The sequence below is a fragment of the Pieris brassicae genome, chromosome 7 (genome assembly GCF_905147105.1).
Source record: "Pieris brassicae chromosome 7, ilPieBrab1.1, whole genome shotgun sequence".
NCBI classification, from domain to species: Eukaryota; Metazoa; Arthropoda; class Insecta; order Lepidoptera; family Pieridae; genus Pieris; species Pieris brassicae.
In genome coordinates, this window is record NC_059671.1 from 12959973 (window position 1) to 12981379 (window position 21407).

Consider the following 21407-nt stretch of genomic DNA (forward strand, 5'->3'; position numbering starts at 1 on the left):
TACACAGGTACTAACAAATAATAGAACTTTTGTCAGTTCACTCATTTCGTTAACTCCCATTTCAAAAGGTTAGTCCGCGCTAACTTAGCTGAGTAATGGTGGTACCTATGGAAATACGAGGCTCGAGACCGAACAGAACAGAGATGGAGACTCACTGTGTACGCACTCTGTCCCATCTAGGGGTTATAGGAATTCAAGTAAGTAAATATTCTATATTTTAAAGACATTAGGGCACATAACTACATGCTCGCTCTAAATGTGTAATCAAATAGGTATTTCAAATTTAAATAATTGCAGCTTTAAATCAAGGACACGTTAAGCTGTTTTGAACCTTTGCATAATATACGGATAAATATGCCGTGCTGGGACGGAGGGTTATTAGTTTTGTCATTTGTACGCCTACGATGCAAATGCCTTTCAGATAATTACCAAAAAGATCGTAATAATAATAAATACGCTGTGTTACTACAGTTAATAATAATGTTCGGTGTCAGGGGCGTGCATTATGTTTATTTTTACATATACAATAACTATTTAATACTGTAACTCGACTTTTATTAACTACGGCGTGAGTGGCTTTTCAAACTTTTTTTTAGCACAGGGGCCAAACAGACAGGCGGCCGCCGATACACTTTTTTTTGAAGGACCGCAAGTCGAATTGCTTCTGAAATACTTCAGTTGGCAGCGGCAAAAACTGCCTTAAAAACGACCATTTTACGTTATCGAGAAATATTTTTGTAAAAACTAATCTTATTATATAATTTTAACTAAAGTACCCATTTGTCTCTTAATCAAATTGTGTTAACGCTGTGATAAAAAAAGACGGACTTGTGCTAATTCAGTCCTAATTTTTATGTCATGTTTTATCAGTAAATGTAAAATATATGAGATCTGAACTAGTGCTTTCCTCGCTCAAAGTATCGCAATCACATATTGCACACATAATAATCGCAATGACCGAACTTTATTTACGTTTTAATTTTTCAAATTACTTTGTAAGTTATTGTAAATACAGTATTTTGTTTTGGAAATTAAGCTTAAAATAAATTATTTTATAAATATTAAGTTTACATACAGTTTTAACTAGTATAGAAACAAATGATTTATATACGTACTGGGAGTGATATGTTGTACCGTTTGGCAAAACGCAATATATTTTTCACGTGTGTACTATTAAACAATTAAATTCTTTAAAAGTTGAAATAAAATTTTTAAACCAAATAAAACGATTTTTGCATTTAGGATCGCATGTAAGAGACAAATTAAATTGTGTCAGCTAGTATCAAATTACTAATGAATACCAGTAATTAGATTCGTAATTTTAAAATAAAACTGTCGTATGTAATTAAAAAAAAATATAATTTTTAATCTTAGCGAGTGATACAGTTCTGGCAATTTTAGTTCTTGAGATACCGTTCTAGCAACAGTTCTTGGGTTACAAATTCTATAAACTTCAGTTCTTGGGTTACAATTTTATCAAATTTAGTTCTTTTAATTTACAATTCTTGAGTTACAAGTCTATCAACTACAGTTCTTGAGTTACAGTTCTATCAACTTTAGTGCTTGGATTACAGATCTATCCACTTTAGTGATTGGGTTATAGTTCTAGTAACTTCAATTCTTGAGTTACAGTTCTGACACCATCAGTTTCTGAGTTACAGTTCTAGCAACTAGAGTTTTTGAGACACAGTTCTATATGGGTCAATCAATCAAAATCTATCTCTTCGAAGCTATGAGAATGAATGCCATTCAGATATATAGATTTACTACCTACACTTTTCAAATGCTTTCTAAATACAACTCATTGCCAAAGCTGGGCCCTCATCACTCCGCAAAATTCGTTACACAAACACGCGAATGTATACACACAGCAACAAAATTATATCGAATATTTTATAGGTAAATTGTACAATGTAAAACATACATTATCCATATTGAAACAAGGTTTAGAGTTACACAAAATGTTTGTGTTTATAATTCGCATGCCTACACGTACAGTAGATGCCGTGCAACTATGTTTGTACTATCAGCAAACACTGACAATTATATAAAAAAGGCATTATTTATTATTTATCTGTGTAGCCAAATGAGTTGGATATATGTTTAAGTTGTCATTATGTCAAATAGCTTTGAATTAATTGCATTACGTAAAACGAAGAGAGGCCTAGTGGTTTCAGCGACTCTCATCCGAGGTCGTAGGTTCATCCCCGGCTGTGCTCTAATAGTATGCACTTTTTTGTAAATTATCAACGGAATCGTTGTTTTTTTATAAAAAAGCAAGGCCTTGGTGTGGGGGACTCTGGACCAAGGGACTTTTGGTCTATATGAATGTTATGGTGAAGGGAAACATGGTGAGGAAACCGGCAAGTCTTAAACCCAAATTCGACAGCGTGCGGTCGGCTAATCACCTAGACTATAAGAAAAAAATACCAGGAAACAGATACAGATATCTGACGATCCCAGATCTAAGGGGTTGTATTATTTTTTTAATGAATTGTGCTAACCTATAAGCTTTATTTTTATATGACAGGTGGCCAACAGACAAGAGGCTCACCTAATGATGGGTGCCAGGTGCCAGAAGCAAGAAACCTTCTGATTCCTAGATGCGTTTTAGGCCAAGGTTTTGTGTGTTAATAACTAATAGAAGCACTTCCAGTGGAGGCAAAGAAGGTTTCAATAGTCTCTCTCTCTATAAACAATATTTTAGAGGCAAGTAAATACAGCCTTAAAGTTTAATAAGATTCATAATTATGCCCTTACAAGACTAAGAAGTAAGAAGATACCAATCCAAAGATCCTTACGAAGTTTTTCTTGCAAAACTATTGTACTGTGTGTGCTACAGGTGTGTCAAATATTGATGGAACAATGCATGATGGGGAAGAAAAGAAGAGACAAAGTAAAGAATACAGCGTTAAGAAAAATAACTAAGGTAACAGATGTTACAATAACAATAAATAAACAAAAGTGGGAATGGGCTAGGCACATGGCAAGAGGAACAGTAAAGTGGAGCCCAAGATACAGCAAACGAAAAAGAGGAAGGCTTTTAAGGTGGATTGACCACATTAAAGAAACGGCAAGTGATACATGCCAGAGAGTGGCAAAGTGCAGATAGGAAGGAGGCCTTTGCCAAAAAAGAGCACACAGATATATGAGGATTGAAATGTACATGTGTTTAAATGCAAATGTATCTGAATTAAAGGCACTTATTATTATTTTTTAAATGAAATAGCGTTTAGCTTCGGTGGTTATGCTGACACTACCTTGGATAGAAACACGATTTTTATGCCATGGACTATGGCATCTGGGCAAGCAAAGCAAACGTTGCGTTTAAGATTCTAACAGTAAATACAAAGAAGGATTACAAATCGAAGCAATAACCATATCGAACACTAAGGGTAACAGTTTCTGTCTTGGATTTTGACATATGGGAGTCGTAGTTCTCGTAAGTTATGACTCAGTGTAAGATTCTGAGACGAAGCTCACTAATGCTATACGTCATACGGTTTTGACATATGGGAGTAATTGTTTCTGAAATACACTCTCAATTTTACGGTGACGGCAACAAATTTGTTACTGCAGTTACGAAGTCTTTTCCATAGTAACACAGAGGGGATATTGAATTTCTACACATTTCTTTCGATACAAACATATAGCCTATAGTTACGATATATCATTCCATCAATATGTCAAATTCAGCCGGATATTTATCCAATAATTTCTCGCTTACAATTCCAATCATTAACACAATACGTGGAAATATTATCGATAAATGTTTATTTTAATTGCTTTATATTTTGTATCTGTTCGTATAATTGTAGTTTTTTTCATCTTTGTCGTACGTTTTGACATTTCAATTTGTTTTAACTTTACAAAAACAAGCTAATTTATAGTTTTCAGATGTAAACTCCCGCTTAATCTGTAAATACTTTTAATTTTTTTAATTCAAATATGAGTAGTGTTAGTGGGTCTTTAGATTTCATATAAAAAGAATAACGTAATCTGTGTAAAAAAATATATCTGGCTGACGACAATTCGAAATTTAAGAAAACTCCGGGATCCACAGACTAGGAAGACTATCTTTCAACAGGACACCAGAGAATTTTCTTATCTGTGCTGATTATTTTCTGTGAGATTTAATTTCTCTCGGTATTTTGGATTCGTGTTTTTTACATGTAAATTTTAAGTACAAATTGGGTGGGCGGTACTTCGGACCGGCTGTGACAACTTTTAAACCTACTGAAGGTAAACAGCATTGCGAGGCTGATTCAGTTTCGCTAATCATTCCACTTTTGTTTTTAACCATCGTTTAGAAACAGATATAGGGAATTCCAAATTTTAAAACATTTTCGTAAAAATAAATCTAAAGCAATAATTCGCTCAATTATTATTTTCTGTGGTTTCAAATAAATCAAAAGGTTTTTTTAGTTAGTGGACGGATGGGGGTAAACAATGACGTCATAATTTCTATAATAGTTCAATATTCATGGGTCACATCAGCCACAAAATTCTCTAGTATAAAGGTCAAACATACAGACACATCCAGGTCGATAGCTTGTTTACATTATCGATTGACGTCAACCGAAGGTTAGATAACTGCACACAGGTCACATTCCAATGTCGGTTCTAGGAAAAAATAATAGAATTCTAAACTTGATTTCGTCAAGGTCTGTTCGGAATCTTTCGTGTTGTGTCTATAGAATTTAACTAAAAACTTTTTTATTATTTGAAAATAGAATCATATTCGTTACCACTATCGAAATATAGACGTCAATTTGAAAGTTGAAAGTAAGTACTAAAAAACACAACGTGGAGAAAAAATTTACTGCATTTACTCAAACAGAAGACTTACTTGCCTACAAAGACCAGATGAGGTTAAGACCAATCAACACTTGAATGTATTCTTAAATTAGATTATGTCTTGTCAAATAATTATGAGATAGTAAGCACTAAAATCGGCGACTTTTTGGACGATTTTAAAAAAAGTTTGTTATAATAAAAGATAAGAATCTAAGTGGCGCAGAAACGGTTGTGGTATGTCATTGTTTCGCTTTAAAATTAACAGTTAACTTGCTACTAACGAATATTTACTGTAGATTAAACCATTAGCATAGATTTTCACAAAAATAGTCTTAGCAAAATGGCATCGCAACTCGCCATATTTAACAGGACTTTTTCAGTCGTATTCTTCATTGCTGAAGATCGTGTCACTGTAGGCCCTCCTGTTAATGCTATTTCTCCACTTTGTTCGATCTATAGGTTTTTATTTATATGAGACAAACGGGCAGGAGGCTAACCTGATGTTAAGTGACATTCCCAGAAGAATCGCCAGTAAGAATTGGTACGCTCTTTTATTGAAGGACCCTAAATCGAAGTTCAGTGGACAGCCGGTTCCACATAGTGGTGTTCCGTGAGAGAAACTGCCTAAAAAACGCTCAGTGACCTCTGAGTTTTGACAAGCATAACAAGACAACTACACGTTCTAAATTCAAATAAATGTTAAACAATCTCAAACATTACCATATTCATAGAGTATTGAAATTTATAATTATCAAACATATACTCTATGATGTATCGTTCAATTGGAAACAATATGAGTGCCCACTTATCTGTTATCTGTGGTATCTGACATTCCTCAGTTATCTATGTCTTAATGCCTTCGAGTGCGCATTATAGATAGGTAGTCATTAATTTGATATCATCTATTTTTAATTGCCGTGAACGAAAATGCTTTTGGAATTTTGAGAGAATTTATTGTCGTGAACATTATGGCTTTCTCTATCTACCATTTACCGCATATGGAATACGCTTATTTAAGTATTGATTTATCGCCCTACGTGTTCACAGCATTCCTGTTTTTGTATTAGAAATGGTATAGTTTTTAATATACGACATATTAATGCAACTTAATGATATAATACCTTAATTTCGGATATAATAATAAATAAAGAAAACTATACCAGGCAAACATATGTTACGTACATATCAGATTATGTATCACTGAAAGTCAATGTCTCCACAGATTGTCTCCCAATTCGTATTCACAGACCACGGCGATTTATAGTAAGTTGATAAAAAGACAGTTAAAGTTTGTGATTCGTTTGACTGTGATTGGTTATCTGTAGTCCAATCACAAACTAGCAACACTATTCGTCTTAGTTCGACCACGTGACACTGTTTCAATACAAAAATTGTTTTTAACAAAATTTTACGTCCTATTTTTGCTTGTCTTTGGTGCCCCAGTAATATTATCTTAGCAAGAACTCACCTCTAGAGCCTCTTGGGCAGTGTGGAGGTAGTCCCTCAGCATTGCCTCTTGAATGCTCAGCCATTCTAACCTCGGGTCTTCTAGCTGCGTCACCTCTGTAATGAGATTTAATTAATTATATAAAACTTACAAAAATAAATACTGGAGTTTATTTAGTCGTAATTAAGTTATTTAACTTAATCTATTTGAAGGCCATTGCCAAGGAAGGCCTCGACTGGAATCGTCAAGGCAAAAGAAACTGGAATTACGTGGAGTGAAATTAACAGAGCTGTTCAGCACCGATCAGAGTTGTTTTCTAACGCCCTCTGCCGTATTTGGAGAATATAGAACTTTAAGTTAATTCATCTATTTGAAGAATGTTTGCCAATTGCCAATTAAAGCTAACAACATAAAAAATAACAATAAAACCAGTAAAGTACAGGGTACAGTAACAGGGGAACAAAGCATGCTTTATACCTAACATTGCTAACTATCAAAATACTTAACTATATATGTGATTTAAACATACATAATTAATACATCTTTATTCGTAAAAAAAACAATTTAAACCGTTTTTAATAAAGTATTTATCTGCCTCTTATTATAAGAAACAGTATTTTCTGTGTTGTGTGTGTTTAATAAATAACAGGTGTGGCACAGATACCGGCAAACATCTTGAGCAAATGTCCCTGCCTGTGCAGATGCGATTTTTAGGTATCCCACTGGGGGTAGAAAATCGCGTGACTGGTAAACATGGCAACTCTCGAAAATGCAATTTTTATCGGTTTCAGTATTGAAATTTATATTTGAGTTGGTTAAACATACCTAAACAAATATGTAAATGCATCAAGCCTTAACTCTGATTATGTTGAAAGCTAATCAGGTGTGGCTTGCATAATGCAGTTTATGCAAAATGATATAGGTTTGTATTCACTATACATTATAGAGAGGAAATATTTTTGTAACGAATAATCTCAACACAGGACAGCTTTCAATTGTCGATGAGCATAGTTTCAACTTCAAGGTAAGGATGGTAGAGCGTGAAAGTAGCAGATATTCAATGCTGATCGATACACGATTTTTTTAAGATCCTTCTGCAGTCGTTCTCTTTATTTCTGAAAGTCCTGTTAATGGGGTCGCACGACTTCCTAGTCTTCTCTGCCTTCGGCAAGCCAGCGCCTGGGGGTAGTAAAGGATCGGTCGAGGTCTAGTACCCTCCACTCTGCCAGTTACGATAAGTTTTTCTAAACTTTCTGGGTGTTCCCAAAAAAAACAGGATGCATTGGCAACAAATTGAAACAAAAAAAAAACTGATTGAAACTCTTTGGCGATGAAGGGAGACTGCAGCAGTCTCCCTGGAAGCAGATTTTCAATACAAAATTCGACATACGATTCTTTTAAGATAAAACAATGTTAAAAGTGACCTGTTCCTACTAGTAATTTGTCTATTCAAGTAATTCTATTTGAGTAATAAACAGTGGTCTGTGTAAAATGTATCTATAAAAATCTTCAAAGTCGTGGCACAAGTTTGATAAGGATTTCTTTATCTTCACTGTTTCACGTTTTATTTGAAAATCACGTATCAAATAATAATTCTAAGAGCACCACGATCACCAAGTATAATAAACTTATATCGGAGTTAAGCCGCACGTGATGAGAATTACGCTCGTGAAAGTTGTATAATTTATGGGGGAAAAACTAATAGGACCCCACAAGTCAGTGGGAACTCATAAAATTTGACATTGGCATTACCAACATATTTTCCCCCCAAATTTAGGTGGAAACAAGATCTCCAGGGGTTTTTTATCTCTTTTTTCTTTAAAGACGCACGATTCTATACAATTTATATTAAGCTAAATCCATAACCAAATAGCTTGGCTATAAGCTATAACTGAAATATTACAAAGCTGTAATACTCCAAGATCGATTTAACAGCTTAATTTAAAGTAATTTGTATTTTGGAATGTATTTTGAAATCATTTATTAAATTATATTTTAAACTATAACAAAAACTTTAGAACGTTTTAATCGATATTTATTGATTAACACTTCGTTGCTGAATATACATAATATATATGGACATAATTAAATTAAAAGGAGTTGTGGTCATAAGACCTGGAAAAGATCAACGTTTTTGAATGATCTTTTCCAGGCAACCACTGTCAAGAAAAACTAGATAAAATAAGCATGAAATGCAAAAATACATAATACATACTAAGACATAACTAAAACAGGAACGAAAATCAAAAAATGGCACATGAAAATGATAAAGTGGTCTTAGGAGGATCAGTTGGCACCCGATGGTTTACCTACATAATTGATTGACATGCAACATTTTTGTCGACAGTCTTTTGTTTACGTAAAAATTCCTATCGTCAGCGATACTTTTTTGTACAGAAACTTTGAAGTGCTCTGAGGACGAATTAGGAAGCACGAGCATGTATGTCGTACGTGTATTCCTTTCGGACATTCAAAATACATATTTATATTTATACAATTTGTCGATTGAAAAGTCAAATCATATTAAATATTGCTTGCCCTGTGATGTCAAAAGTCATACAGTATCTGTTTCTCTAATAATTTGTTTGTCATATGTCTCAAATACCAATTTCTATTAGATATTTTACTTATAAAGCATATAGCTACCATAACCATTATTAAGGTTTAATAAGTAAATACAAAAATACCTTTTCAACTAGCTGGATTTCTCTTCAATAGTGTTTTGAATAAAAATCAAAACTACATTTATTTCAAACTAAGTCATAATAACGTATGTCATAATGACATATGTCGTAAAATTCTAGATTTTTCTTCTTCTATTTTGTAGATACTATATCTCTGAGAGTATAGTTTTAAATTGGAAGTTAAAATCTGTTTTATCGATTATTAAATTTCTCGCCAAAACTTAAATGGTTGTAAGTCAATCATAAGACAATTCCACCACAGACCACAGCTGATAAGTCTTTACAAACGTTCCTCTTTACAAAAATGCTTAGAACACAACAGTGTAACGACCATTAATTACTGTATTTAATTTACGACTTGATATCCTAGTTTTCGGCATTATTAACAATATTTTTTATAAAATTTAGGATTTATTTTATACTATCAGTTCACAAGAAGTGTCATTTTAAAAATCGTTGCATACATTAGAATTTGCATACTTTTTAACATGCAGTCTTTATATGGATGGTGTTAATTTGAGTGTGAACTTTTTTAAGGTCACAACATGCATTACATATATGTATTAGTATTCTTTGTTTTGGTTTAAATAGGAGTTGTTTTTAATATTACAAAACAAACAGTTGAAATTGTTCTTAGTTTAGGGAATTATTTCAAATTAAATCATTTCTAGACTAAATGTTTAAGTTTCAACATAGGTAATTAAACTAAATAAAAAATCTATGGAAAAACATATAATTTAACTCGCGAAAACACTTATATTATATACGTGTCTCGTGATTATGGCCATACTTCTATACGCGACTGAAACGTGGACCTTGCGAGATGTGGAAACGCAGAAAATAGATGCTTTGGAAATGTGGTGCTGGAGGAGAAAGCTTGGGGTTTTGTAGACCGAGTTTCGTACAAAAGTCTTGATACTTCAAGAACTCGGTAGCAGCTTCTATTGTCAACAGTACAATCTCGCATCCAAGGGACGGTGGAAGGCACTAGACCGCGCGGAAGATCACCTACGCGTTGGACTGAACATATCAAGTCTGCCGTAAGTGGTTCACTCAGCAGGATGACCTCTAACAGGCAACAGTTGTGAAACGTCGTAAAGCGCATCACATCTGCCCCTTCTAATAACACTACTACATAACGATCACGAGTGTACCACGTCAAGAGTGTACGAGATGAGAAGAAGAATGGTTTAACTATTGTTGATCTGTATGTGACATAGTGTTATAATATTTTAAATATAAAAATTGTTGGTGTTGCAAAATGTTCTTCGTATATATGGTGGTATCCGTTAAATTTAATTTATATATAATACCAGCAACTGAGTTTTATCATCGGACGTCCAGGAAGAATACGAAATTCCATCCGTATCACCTCGACGTCCGTCGTTCCACAAATGAGCGTTTTTTAAGGCAGACTTTGCCGCGTACCACCACTATGCGTAACCAGCCGCTCGCTTGAGTATTTTCGAACCAATTCGACTTCGGGTCTTTCAAAAGTGCGTCTAATTTTAAAAGGCCGGCAACGGCGAGTCTTCTGGCATTGAGTGTCCATTTAACATCAGATGAGGCCTTTGCAATTATATAAATAACACTGTTTTAATAAATAAAGAATTTCTAAGTTCGTGGTGAAAAGTATTGAAATGTTTCATACAAGTTTTTTAAGTTTAACTTTACAAACCCATAACCCATACATACTGAAACCAATTTGCATGCAATGACATTCCAGAGTCACTTGTACAGAGCGTGACATACAAAGTGCGGCGATCTTCCAATTATTTCAATTCTGGACGCACAAGGCCGAGTGATTGCCACTCAAATCCGATTATACGACAATTGTACGCTGTACTCTATGGCATTTTTACTACTAAGTACCTGTTGACACAGATTAAACGTTAGAGAAGTTGAGGGGAGGATATCAAAAAATATATTTATTTGACCGGGATAATCTCAAAAACTATCAGTTTACAATTTTCACCTAGTGTGATTCTAGAAAAACGTTTAGATAAATATTTGTTATTTTATATGACTTTAATATAACAACTAATGTTGTAGACGAAAGAATACATCCGTGTCACCTCGACGTATGTCGTTCCAATTTTTGATAGGCCAGCAACGCAATTGCGGCTCGCAATATGAGTGTTCATGGGCAGCGGTATCACTTAACATCTGGTGACCATACCATACCTTCTGCATAAAAAACACGAAAATTACACATTAATAAATATAAATATATTAAATATTTATTACCTATTTAAGATTAAAATGTATCATTAAAACAGTATATCAACGCTGTAACGTATCTATTAAATAATTGTTATACATAAATCAATATAATACTAGCTGCCACCGCGAACTTCGTTTCTCCTTAATGTGATTTAACTTAGACTACCTTTATAGTACATACCAACATGGAACATTTGCTATGCTACCCCAGAGACTGTCTGAGTTTTCCGAAATGAAAACTTTTTAGGTTTGTCTGTGAATTTCTCTCTATATGAACCTTAGATTTCAAGTCATAATTTTCTAATTAACAAATAAAATAAAGGAGTTGATAATAGTTGTATATATTATTGTATGCAGTATTATAAAAAAAAATATCCCGAAAATAAATTTTAGGGTGGACACCCCTTACTACTCAGGGGTTTGAAAGACTGAATATGCATAAAAAATTTCATAAGAATCGGTCAAGTTTCGGAGGAGTATGGCAACGGCCATTGTGACACGAGAATTTAATATATTAGATTATAAATCGTTTTAAATGGGTCATGTATATTTAGGAGAAACAGCTGATAGGTCAAGTCACGAATTCGTGACCTTTAAGCGGTGAATGACCTGAAATTTAATTCTGGAACTTTATATTTAAAAAAAATATATATGCGAATATGCCATACAAAATGTGACTTATATTGTCCAATTTAATTATTATCTGTAGCAACATTTTTCATATTCTACGCGACTGAATTTAATTGGAAATTATTATCGACCCTAGTTGAGAATCCAAACTCGAGATTTTCCCTGTTTAAATATTTCGCATTTAGCTCAAAATGTCCACGTGTACATATTACATAAGTAGCTTTAGTGTGAAATAACAGTGCCTTTATGTAAAGCCTGTGATAACGGCGTTAAAAATGTCGCCTTTAGCCTCAACACAATGAATCATAAGTCTTTTGTATTTGACTTGCCGGGCGCACTTCCGTTACTTGCTTATAAATGAGCGCTGAATCATCTCTCGAAGAATTATTAATTAATTCACATACATTACTCTAAATGTCAGTGTTGCTGGCGCCGTGCTGCATTTTTTCTTGTCATACCGCGAAATCACCGGTTTCCAGGATGCAATTCGAAAATACCTTAACCAAGTACATTTTATACGGTTTTTATAGTTTAATTCTGAGACGAGACTGGCTAAACTAGTATGAGATTTTGAAGACACTTCTAAGGCATATCTTAGAAAACAATAATAATAATCAATGGCGCTACAACCTTTAAGTTCTGGGCCTCACATTTCTGTATCTGTTACATGGTCGTTTGTAAACTGAATAGGCAAGTAGGTGATCAGCCTTCTGTGCCTGACACACACCGTCGACTAAGGATCTAATGCAAGCCGGTTTCCTCACGACGTTTTCCTTCATCGTTCGAGCTAATGTTAAATGCGCACATAGAAAGAAAATCCATTGGTGCATAGCCGGGGATCGAAACTACGACCTCAGGGATGAGAGTCGCACGCGGAAGCCACTAGGCCAACACTGCTCTACACAACACTGCTTACAAAACAGAGAAGACAGAGAAATAACATAGAATTCTGTATTTATTGATCTTTATATAACAAACAAAAAATAAAATTTGGAACCCTTTTAAGTAAAAAATACCTGTGCCAGGCTTTCCAGCTCCTCCATAACAAATCGAATTCGTTGATAATTATAAAAACTTTAGGGGATTTTAATCGATATTTCTGGGTATTTGAAGTTAGTAGGGGTAACGTTCAGCAGGAGTTGGCATGGTCGCATGATGTAAAATTCTTTTAATTGACCTGTCACTCAGGCAAGAAAAGGTCCACATAGCCTAGCGGTCTTATAAGGTGACCAGTATCGGGTTTGATTCCCGGTCGGTCTATAAAATTGAATTTGTGTTCTGCGCTGTGGGAGGGTTTTACGGTACCGGACGAGTGCTTGAACCATACATGGAGGGCACGCTCGAATCTCTAAAGCAAGCAGTAAGTATGTACCTAAGAAAATAGACTATGAGGTTTGGAATGTATTTAACAGTATCCTTGGCCCACGATGGAAGTTGCTAGTGGTTGGCAATTCAACATTCCTTTTACCTTAGCAAACCCCTCGGGCCCATCTTAAGGCGAGGTGTTTTTACGTCTGAATACCAGAGGGCTTTGAGTAGACACAGCCCCACAGTCCCCGCGTCAATCTCCATGGCGCGAGTTTGCGTAGGCGCATTTATTTAAAAAAAAAACATTCTTGATAAATGCGTACTTTTTGATATTCGTTACAATAAATCTTCAAAAATCTGTAGAATAATATTAAAGATAAATAATAATCATAGAGTATCCATACAAAACAATATTTCCTCTTATATTTAAAACCTAAGCCTATCTGAGTAATAATATGTAGCGAAAAATGTGCCTTGGGCAAAATAACGAGCTGGGGTGAGCTAAATAATAATTATACTAACGACTTCGTGCATTAACTATGAATAATGATCTGGAATCTTTAAAACTACATTTTAACATTATACCTTGACTTAATTTCATCATAGCTTTAAGGCTTTTAATAAGTTTCATACATATTAAGTGTAATGCTAAAAATATTAAAAAATATTTTCATAAAAATTTTTTTTAGAACAGGTGGGAGTCTCACCTAATGTTAACAGCCATACTTAATTATGACTGAGTGCTCGCGTGTATGTCTTTTAAGAATTGAAACGCTATTTTCTCGAAGAACCCTAAGTCGAATTGGTTCGAAATACTTCAGTGGGTGGCTGGTAATGCGCAGCAAAACTGCCTTAAACACTCAGTTATGAAACGACGGACGTCGATGTGATACGGATGGAATTTCGTATTCTGCCTCGACACTCCGGTAATCCGAAGTAAAGTACCGTCTTGCCTTGCTGAGCACACCAAGCTTTATCATATAAAAACAGATGTTTGATTGAACTCTCATGTATTAACCTCAAATAGATGTTATTTTTTTTATGTAAACCTTTATCCATAGTTTAGTAATAAGTCTTAGCTTTTTGTTTTTCTTTATAATATAATTTGGTTTAAATTATTTTTTAGTTACTATTTCATTAAACCATTGGAGCGGAGTACCCTGGTATGTACAGGTCTTCCTACACTTAGTTCAGTTCCAATACCTGCTAAAACAATGTAACTTGTTATTGAATAAAGAAATTTTGAATTTTTTAATACAAACTTGACTATATATAAGATTTTTTTATCGTCTTTCAGTTCGCTGTATGCCCATGTCTTGAAGTGTATGTGTCCATGTCAACGCTTCAATAGTAATACTAAGAACAGTGTTTCTTCGTCAGTCCTTCGTGAAAATATGTTCTACAATACGAATATCAAACTTAGAGACAGGCGTTTGGAGCGAATTAGGTTGCGGCAAATTTGAAGGCGCCCTAAAACTCTTAAATACATGATATCTTTAATACTGACGACTAACGTGATCTGCATACAACTACGTCAGTGTTAAGCAAAATTTAAATTTGGAATGCCCATTCAAACCGACATTATCGTTACTTATGATAATAGTGTGGAATTTACATTGGCTTACTCGATTTTAACTGTAATAAATAAACCTAACTGTTCCCAGTAATTAAGGGCTTTAGTCTAATCACTAGAGACCCGTTATATTGAATTAAACGTCTAAACACGATATCGTTTGGAAGTAATCTATAGAATTTTGTATTTGGAATACGCATCTTATAACTCCAAGTACTAAAAATGTCGAATTGGAATTCTTGGTTTAACATATCGATAGAATCAAATCCAACCAATTTGCGCAATTTCGATTGAAATCCACAATTCTAATAATCAGGGGCGGATCTACTTTAAGAGCTTTTTGGGATGCAGCCCAGGGGTCCGTGGATACAAAGACTCCCACTCCGCACTGAAAACAACAGGCGATATTTTAAATTTAAAATAATATCTGAAATTTAAAAAAAAATCCAAAGGTATCCCTGTGATTACACAACCCATGCGCGTCTGTTGAACGGGGAATTCCCTGTACGCTGTATTTTTTCGAGCGCTATTATGTCGGATTTCTCCGTAATAGCCCAAAGCCCCCCCATAAATTCACGATCCGCCCATGCTAATAATGAAATGATCATAATCCTATGGTTTGATTTGGTTTTTCAAAGCTCCAAGTCAAGCACAAACCTTGGAATAGCGATGGCACTATAAGAAGAATAATTCTTAAGAAAACACTTTTTAAACGGATTGAAGCTATGTATTATTATTATAAACTTATAATTATTTACATAATTTTAAATTTAAATTTTTTTCCGACGTTTCGCGTGCTTTCCAGCGTTCGTGGTCTCTGAATCTTGGGGCTTTTTATAAATGTGACTATTATTTAAATGATCTTATTCCTTGGGAGTAATTTGCTCCAGTTAAAATATTTATGGTTGCTCTGCCATGCAAACAATTTGTATGACTCAAAACTAGGCGATTAAAAAGTGTGTCGCAGAGTTTCTTGCCAGTTCTTCTTACACGCTCTACGCCGTTAACTTGCGAACTGGTTGTAAATGTACATTTAGAATAAATTTAACATCTTTTATGTTGACGTTCATACGTGCAATTGGTTACTTATATGAATAAAGTTATTTTGAGTTTGAGTAACAGAGATTCTGGTTGTGCATCCCACATAAAATCCTCGGATGTAAAAATAGATTGTCTAGATTATATAAAATTTACGTTAATATGTTCACTATAGAATGTTTCGTAAATTAAAATTATATACAATATAACTTAACGTTTTAGATTTAAAATAGTATGATCTAATTAAGAAAGCTTTGATTTACGACCGTTTTAATATAAAAACTCATAAAATCCAGACGTATTTGTTACCTCTTATCTTGTGTGTCATCGTATAAATTATAATTAATTTATGCATATTAAAAAAAAACATTTATGTATGCTATACTAATATTGTAACGATGGATAAGTTTCTAACGGCCAGGAGATACCTTTCATAGAGAACATACAAAAAACAAAGATACTTTATTACTCAAAGAATTACATTCACTTAGCGAGAAAATTTAGAGTAGGTTAGTTATATACATCGTGTTATGAAATTATTTGAAAATGAGCTATATAATATAAAAATATTAGTTACTAACAATATGAAAAATATTTTTACAAAAGTGCACGTAGGTCGCATCAATGTTACAACAGGCATTTAATATAGGCAGGAAATAATTTCTTAGAGACTCGTTCTAGATATAAATAAATGCTAGAAGGGCCTTTTTTGATATTTTGTAAATACATATTTATTCCATTAATTTATATTCAATTTTTATATACATAGATATATATCTCTATACGTGTGTGTTTTAATTGTTATTATTTTATAGGTATGTTGTTAATTATATGTACTTTTATGTTTTATAAATTTGGAAAAGGTTTTATTTCTTTTAAACTGGACGGCAATGCATAAACTTTCACCATTAGAAGGATAATGTCTGAAGTAATATAGGCAGTAATTCTTTCTAGAATATCAAAAAAAACTAGTCGTTTGTATTTGATGAACATACTTAATAAATTTTTATCGCTATTGGCTTTTTTTATATATAAAGGACTATGGTACGTGGCACGCGATCAGGCAGATCGGTCCGAGAAACTAGGCAGCAGGACAGTCAAATATTCCCGTTTCTAAAAAGTTTATTTTTGCCCCAGCTTAGGTATTGTGATCTTGGCGTCTCCGGCTGGGCGACAACTACTGACCACAGCTATTGCTTAATCATCTTTTCATTGCAATTTTCCAGACCACACTTCTTACCTCCATTTAACTACATTGATTAATTAGAGTAAAGTAGTCTAGTAAGTGAGGAGCATAATTTTAAATTAAATATGATTTTTAGTTCCACGCATATATTCGAATATTTTTTTATACACTGCCCATATGCCCCATATGGCCATGCGGCTTATCTGATGATAAATAATACTGCCACTCATGGACAGTCACAATACGCGAGTGCGTTGCGGCCTTTTCAGAATTAGTTTCTTCGCTTTCTTAAAGAACCCTAAGTCGAATTTATTTTATATGTATAAATATTCATATCTACTTATTTTATACTTTAGTTAAACACATTTTTTTAAAGAGCAATTCAGAAATAATACACCGCTTTCAGAACAAGGTGCTTCGGAACATTGTCAATGCACCAGGGTATATTAAAAATAAACAGGCTATATAGCCATGTGAATGCCGAGACAATCTAACCTCTTGACACGACAGGAATAGACGCCTAAAGAGAACTAAAAACCTTTTGAGTTACTAAACCTAGTGTAGTGAATATAAGTGCAAGTGCGGTATCTCGGACACACGAACATAGTGTCAAAACATTATAGACACTAAGACTGTTAAGGAACATCACCTTAGTTTAATAAGCTATTCATTAGTTTTGTAGAAGTAAAAACGTAGTATCGTAGGTAAAAAAAAGTTATACACAATTACACACAGAAGAGAATTGAAGCTAAATTTTAATTTAATTGTATTATTTAAGAGGACCAGTAAGGCAAAGCGACATAAATATGAAATCACGTTATGACGTAGGTGTTGTGAAATTTTAATTAACGAAACCAGTTTTGTGATTCACCGAATATTTTTGGTAATAGTTGAATGTAAATATGCCAAAGTACGCTAATAAATTAAAATAGAATGGTCGTTACGAAGGATATAAAGTCTATGTTGGTAATTTATATGTGTATATAATAATTAGTTGTAAGTGATACTGTTAAATACTGACGGTTTCCATGCTTTTTATTTTATTATTTTAATTTTACCGTATGCACCGAAGTGTAAATAAATATTAACTCGCCAATAGATAGCTAGTTAGCAGCAGTGTTGGCTTAGTAGCTTTGATCGACTCTCAGCGCAGGTCGAGGTACGATTTGGATTTTCTTCCTGACCTGACTTTCTTTCTACGTGCACATTTAACATTCGCTCGAACGGTGAAGGAAAACATCGTGAGGAAACCGGCTTGCCTTAAACCCAAAAAGTCGACAGAGTGTCAGACACAGAAGACCGATCATCTACTTGCCTATTAGATTGAGAAATTATCATGAAACAGATACAAAAGTCTGAGATAAATAAAGACTTTATTTAAAGTATGACAATACTCATTTGTTTGAAATATTTTTTTCTATTGGATATAAAAGCAACAGATTATTTGCTGAACGACTCGTCCGATAAATATTTTAATTATTCGGAATACTGTGTAGAGTGTGTTATTGTAATAAACCAGTTGGAATTCCCAAGAGAATTAATGAAAGTGGAATGATTCATTTAGAAATCGTTTAAAATGTGTACTTTTACCCAAGAACAGCCTGTAATCGAGTATAAACACGGTTCGTGTATCGAAAATACCTTTAAGACTATTTTATTTACCGAGCGCTGTGGCAAATCAGAACCAACTGAAGTTAACCTATAACAATCTATTGTCAAAAATATTCCATTTTAAAATTTTAATACAGTAGCGTTTGAATATTTTAAAATTATATTGCTTTGATGGTTCAATTTTTGATTTCTAGTGAATAATAGCGCTTATTACTATGGACTAAGGTGTATTTTACAATACTAAAAAGGTTTTTAGATGCAGTTTTTCTATACCTAGAAAATTCCATTTTTGAATTCTTGTGAATAGTTATGGCGTACCGTTTTTAATTTTGACAATTCACTTGTAATTTAGTTCCAAGGTTTCCACAGACTAAAACAGACTCAGAAAAATATCTCTTCCATAAACAAGTGTTTTACAAAGGTCATAGAATACTCACGATTGACATGGTTGATGTAGTATGGCCCGATTTGAGGGTCGTAGGCCTCCTCCCAACCAAGTGGCAGTTCATTGCCAATGCAGTCCGCAAACGACTGGGGCTTCGTATATCTGTAACAAGAATTCTTGCTTAGTTCTAATCAATATCGCGTCGCCCAAAACCTGTTTTTAATATATTTAATAAATATCGCATTCCGTGGAATTCGGCTTATACGGCTATAATATTTTTATTAGCTTTATGTTTGAAAATATTTTATGGAATTTGTTATTTTTCTATAATCTTTAACTAAAAACAAACGTGAGTTTTCTATTAATTTCGTCTTCACATAAGAAGTCAAACGGGCAGAAGGCGATGTTAAGGGGTAGACCATAGACACTCATATTGCCAGAGGGCTAAGGCCCGGCCTTTTTAAACAAAACAAAGCAATTAAAACATATATACACATGACAACATGAAAAAAATACTGTGTGTACCTATGTACACGCGTTAGAAGTTATACTTTTTTGGCGTAACAAGATAAAAACCTTTTTAACAATTCCAACTTTCACCTTATTCTACGTTTGTATAAAAAACTATACTTTTTATTTTAAAATGTTGACTATGCTAACTTCAGGGTGTCGGTTTTTTGTGACGGTGTGCGTGCGCATCGTAAAAATTTACTCTCATAGTTTTCCCCTAATACGTCAAAAGAAGTATAACTTAATTTGGTCACAAGAGTACTGTACTGTTATGAACGTCAAAAAGCTCTCAAATCAACGAGAATAACAAGATACTATGAAGAAAATTACAATTTAAGTCATGTATCAAACTCATACTTGAGACCCGTAGTTTTTTAACTAGTAATTATGTATGTACCCAATAATTCGTTAAAATAGCTTCCCATAATGCGAGTTCCCACGAATCCCAAGCATATTGTATATCATTAAAAACAAACAAGAACGCATTATTACTTTCGACAAGATAATTTTATGTGTTGTCTAAATAAGAGTTTGCTATACTTGATTAGTATGTAACAAACTCGAATCGAGGGACACAGATTTCTACACCCGTGTCATTGTATTATATGCAAAATAATTGGCTCCAACTTCGGAGTATCCTCCCTTTTCTTTCACCAATTGATAGAAACATCTATTACAATTAAATATTGTAACAAAACGTGTTAATCTCAAACGTCTCCCAACTTGGTGTGGCACAGGTATCATAGTCACTTGGAAGTTAATAAATATCTGAATCTACTAAACCGATTTAAATTTGATCAATAGAAAACAACATTAAATGGCTACCTGCCTTGACGTTTACAGGATAACTTCTAGAAGTTGTAGCGCTGAATAATGCGTACAGAAACGGCATATGTATAGTATAAAATAAATGATATTTAAAAATGTTTGAATACAAGTCATAAAATTAAATCCTGGAATGAAGTCCTATCTTATATGGACAGGAAATCGAGAGCGTTTTCTATAAACTAAAATAGCATTCCAGTGTTGTGGGGCGGACTCAGACACGAACTAGTTTTGCTAGAGATAATGGCTAGAGTAATTATTGATAAGTCAGGCCAGAAGCAGGGGCGTGGTTCGAAGGCGCCGGCTACTTGCTGCAAAAACTTCATATTTGCATTCGAGAAACTGGATTTTTAAATTAAGAATCTATTTCGATTCGTGCTTATTAAACCTCCTTGCAAATTAAAATGGTGGAAAATTCTAAAATAGAATATTACAAAAAAATTATGTTGCCATTACAGCCTTTATAGTATACCCTATTGTACCACAAAGATCGGTTCGGTGGCCGTCGATACATAATCTTATACTAGAATAATAAGTCCTGAGTACATACCTCGTTACAATATCTTCTTACCAGGAAGAAAGACACACAATATTATCAGCCGTAAGGATTTGAATAAATTCTATTAGTTTGGGAACATAGAGAGGTTAGACTGATGCTAATAATACCTTGCCTCACGATAGTTCTCAAAACCGCACTAAACACTCACTATAAAATTCTAACTAGTGGACGTAACTATTATCAATTATAATTAACAAAAATAAAAATGTGTCTAACGTAACCCGAATAAATCTCAACAACGACTCAACTAATAAATGTGACGATCGGCCGAGAAAAAATATTTGGGATCACCGTCATCAAAAATTATTAAATTGAAATTATGTATTTCGAACACTTATATTTCCTCATTGCAATAAAAAAAACATTTACATGTCAAATTGACATTAAAACGTTAATTAAGGTTTTACTTAAATAATTATTTATAAAAATATTTACGTTATTGGACTGTTGGAATTCGTGTCCAGTTCCAAAACAAGAGCTCTTAAATTTGACATTTCGTTTGCGTGACGTTAACGTTTCGATTATTGGCAATTTTGTAATCACTCAGACTGTAATGGTAACCGTGTAAGGTTAAACTCCGAGCTACCGTTCGTCCGAGAAAGTATTAATGAGCCAATTTAAAGGAATTTTA

The 21407-nt window shown here is 33.7% G+C and overlaps 1 protein-coding gene across 1 annotated transcript in view; it reads right to left on the minus strand.

The window, feature by feature from the left end:
• Positions 1-21407, minus strand: part of LOC123711736 (protein kibra) — a 68018-nt gene that overhangs the window by 38686 nt on the left and 7925 nt on the right. Inside the window, exons 2-3 of the mRNA XM_045664467.1 lie at positions 18935-19044; positions 6266-6360 (exon numbers count right to left, since the gene is read on the minus strand). Of these exons, the coding sequence (XP_045520423.1) occupies positions 6266-6360; positions 18935-19044 (205 nt within the window). The remainder of the gene's footprint in view (positions 1-6265; positions 6361-18934; positions 19045-21407) is intronic.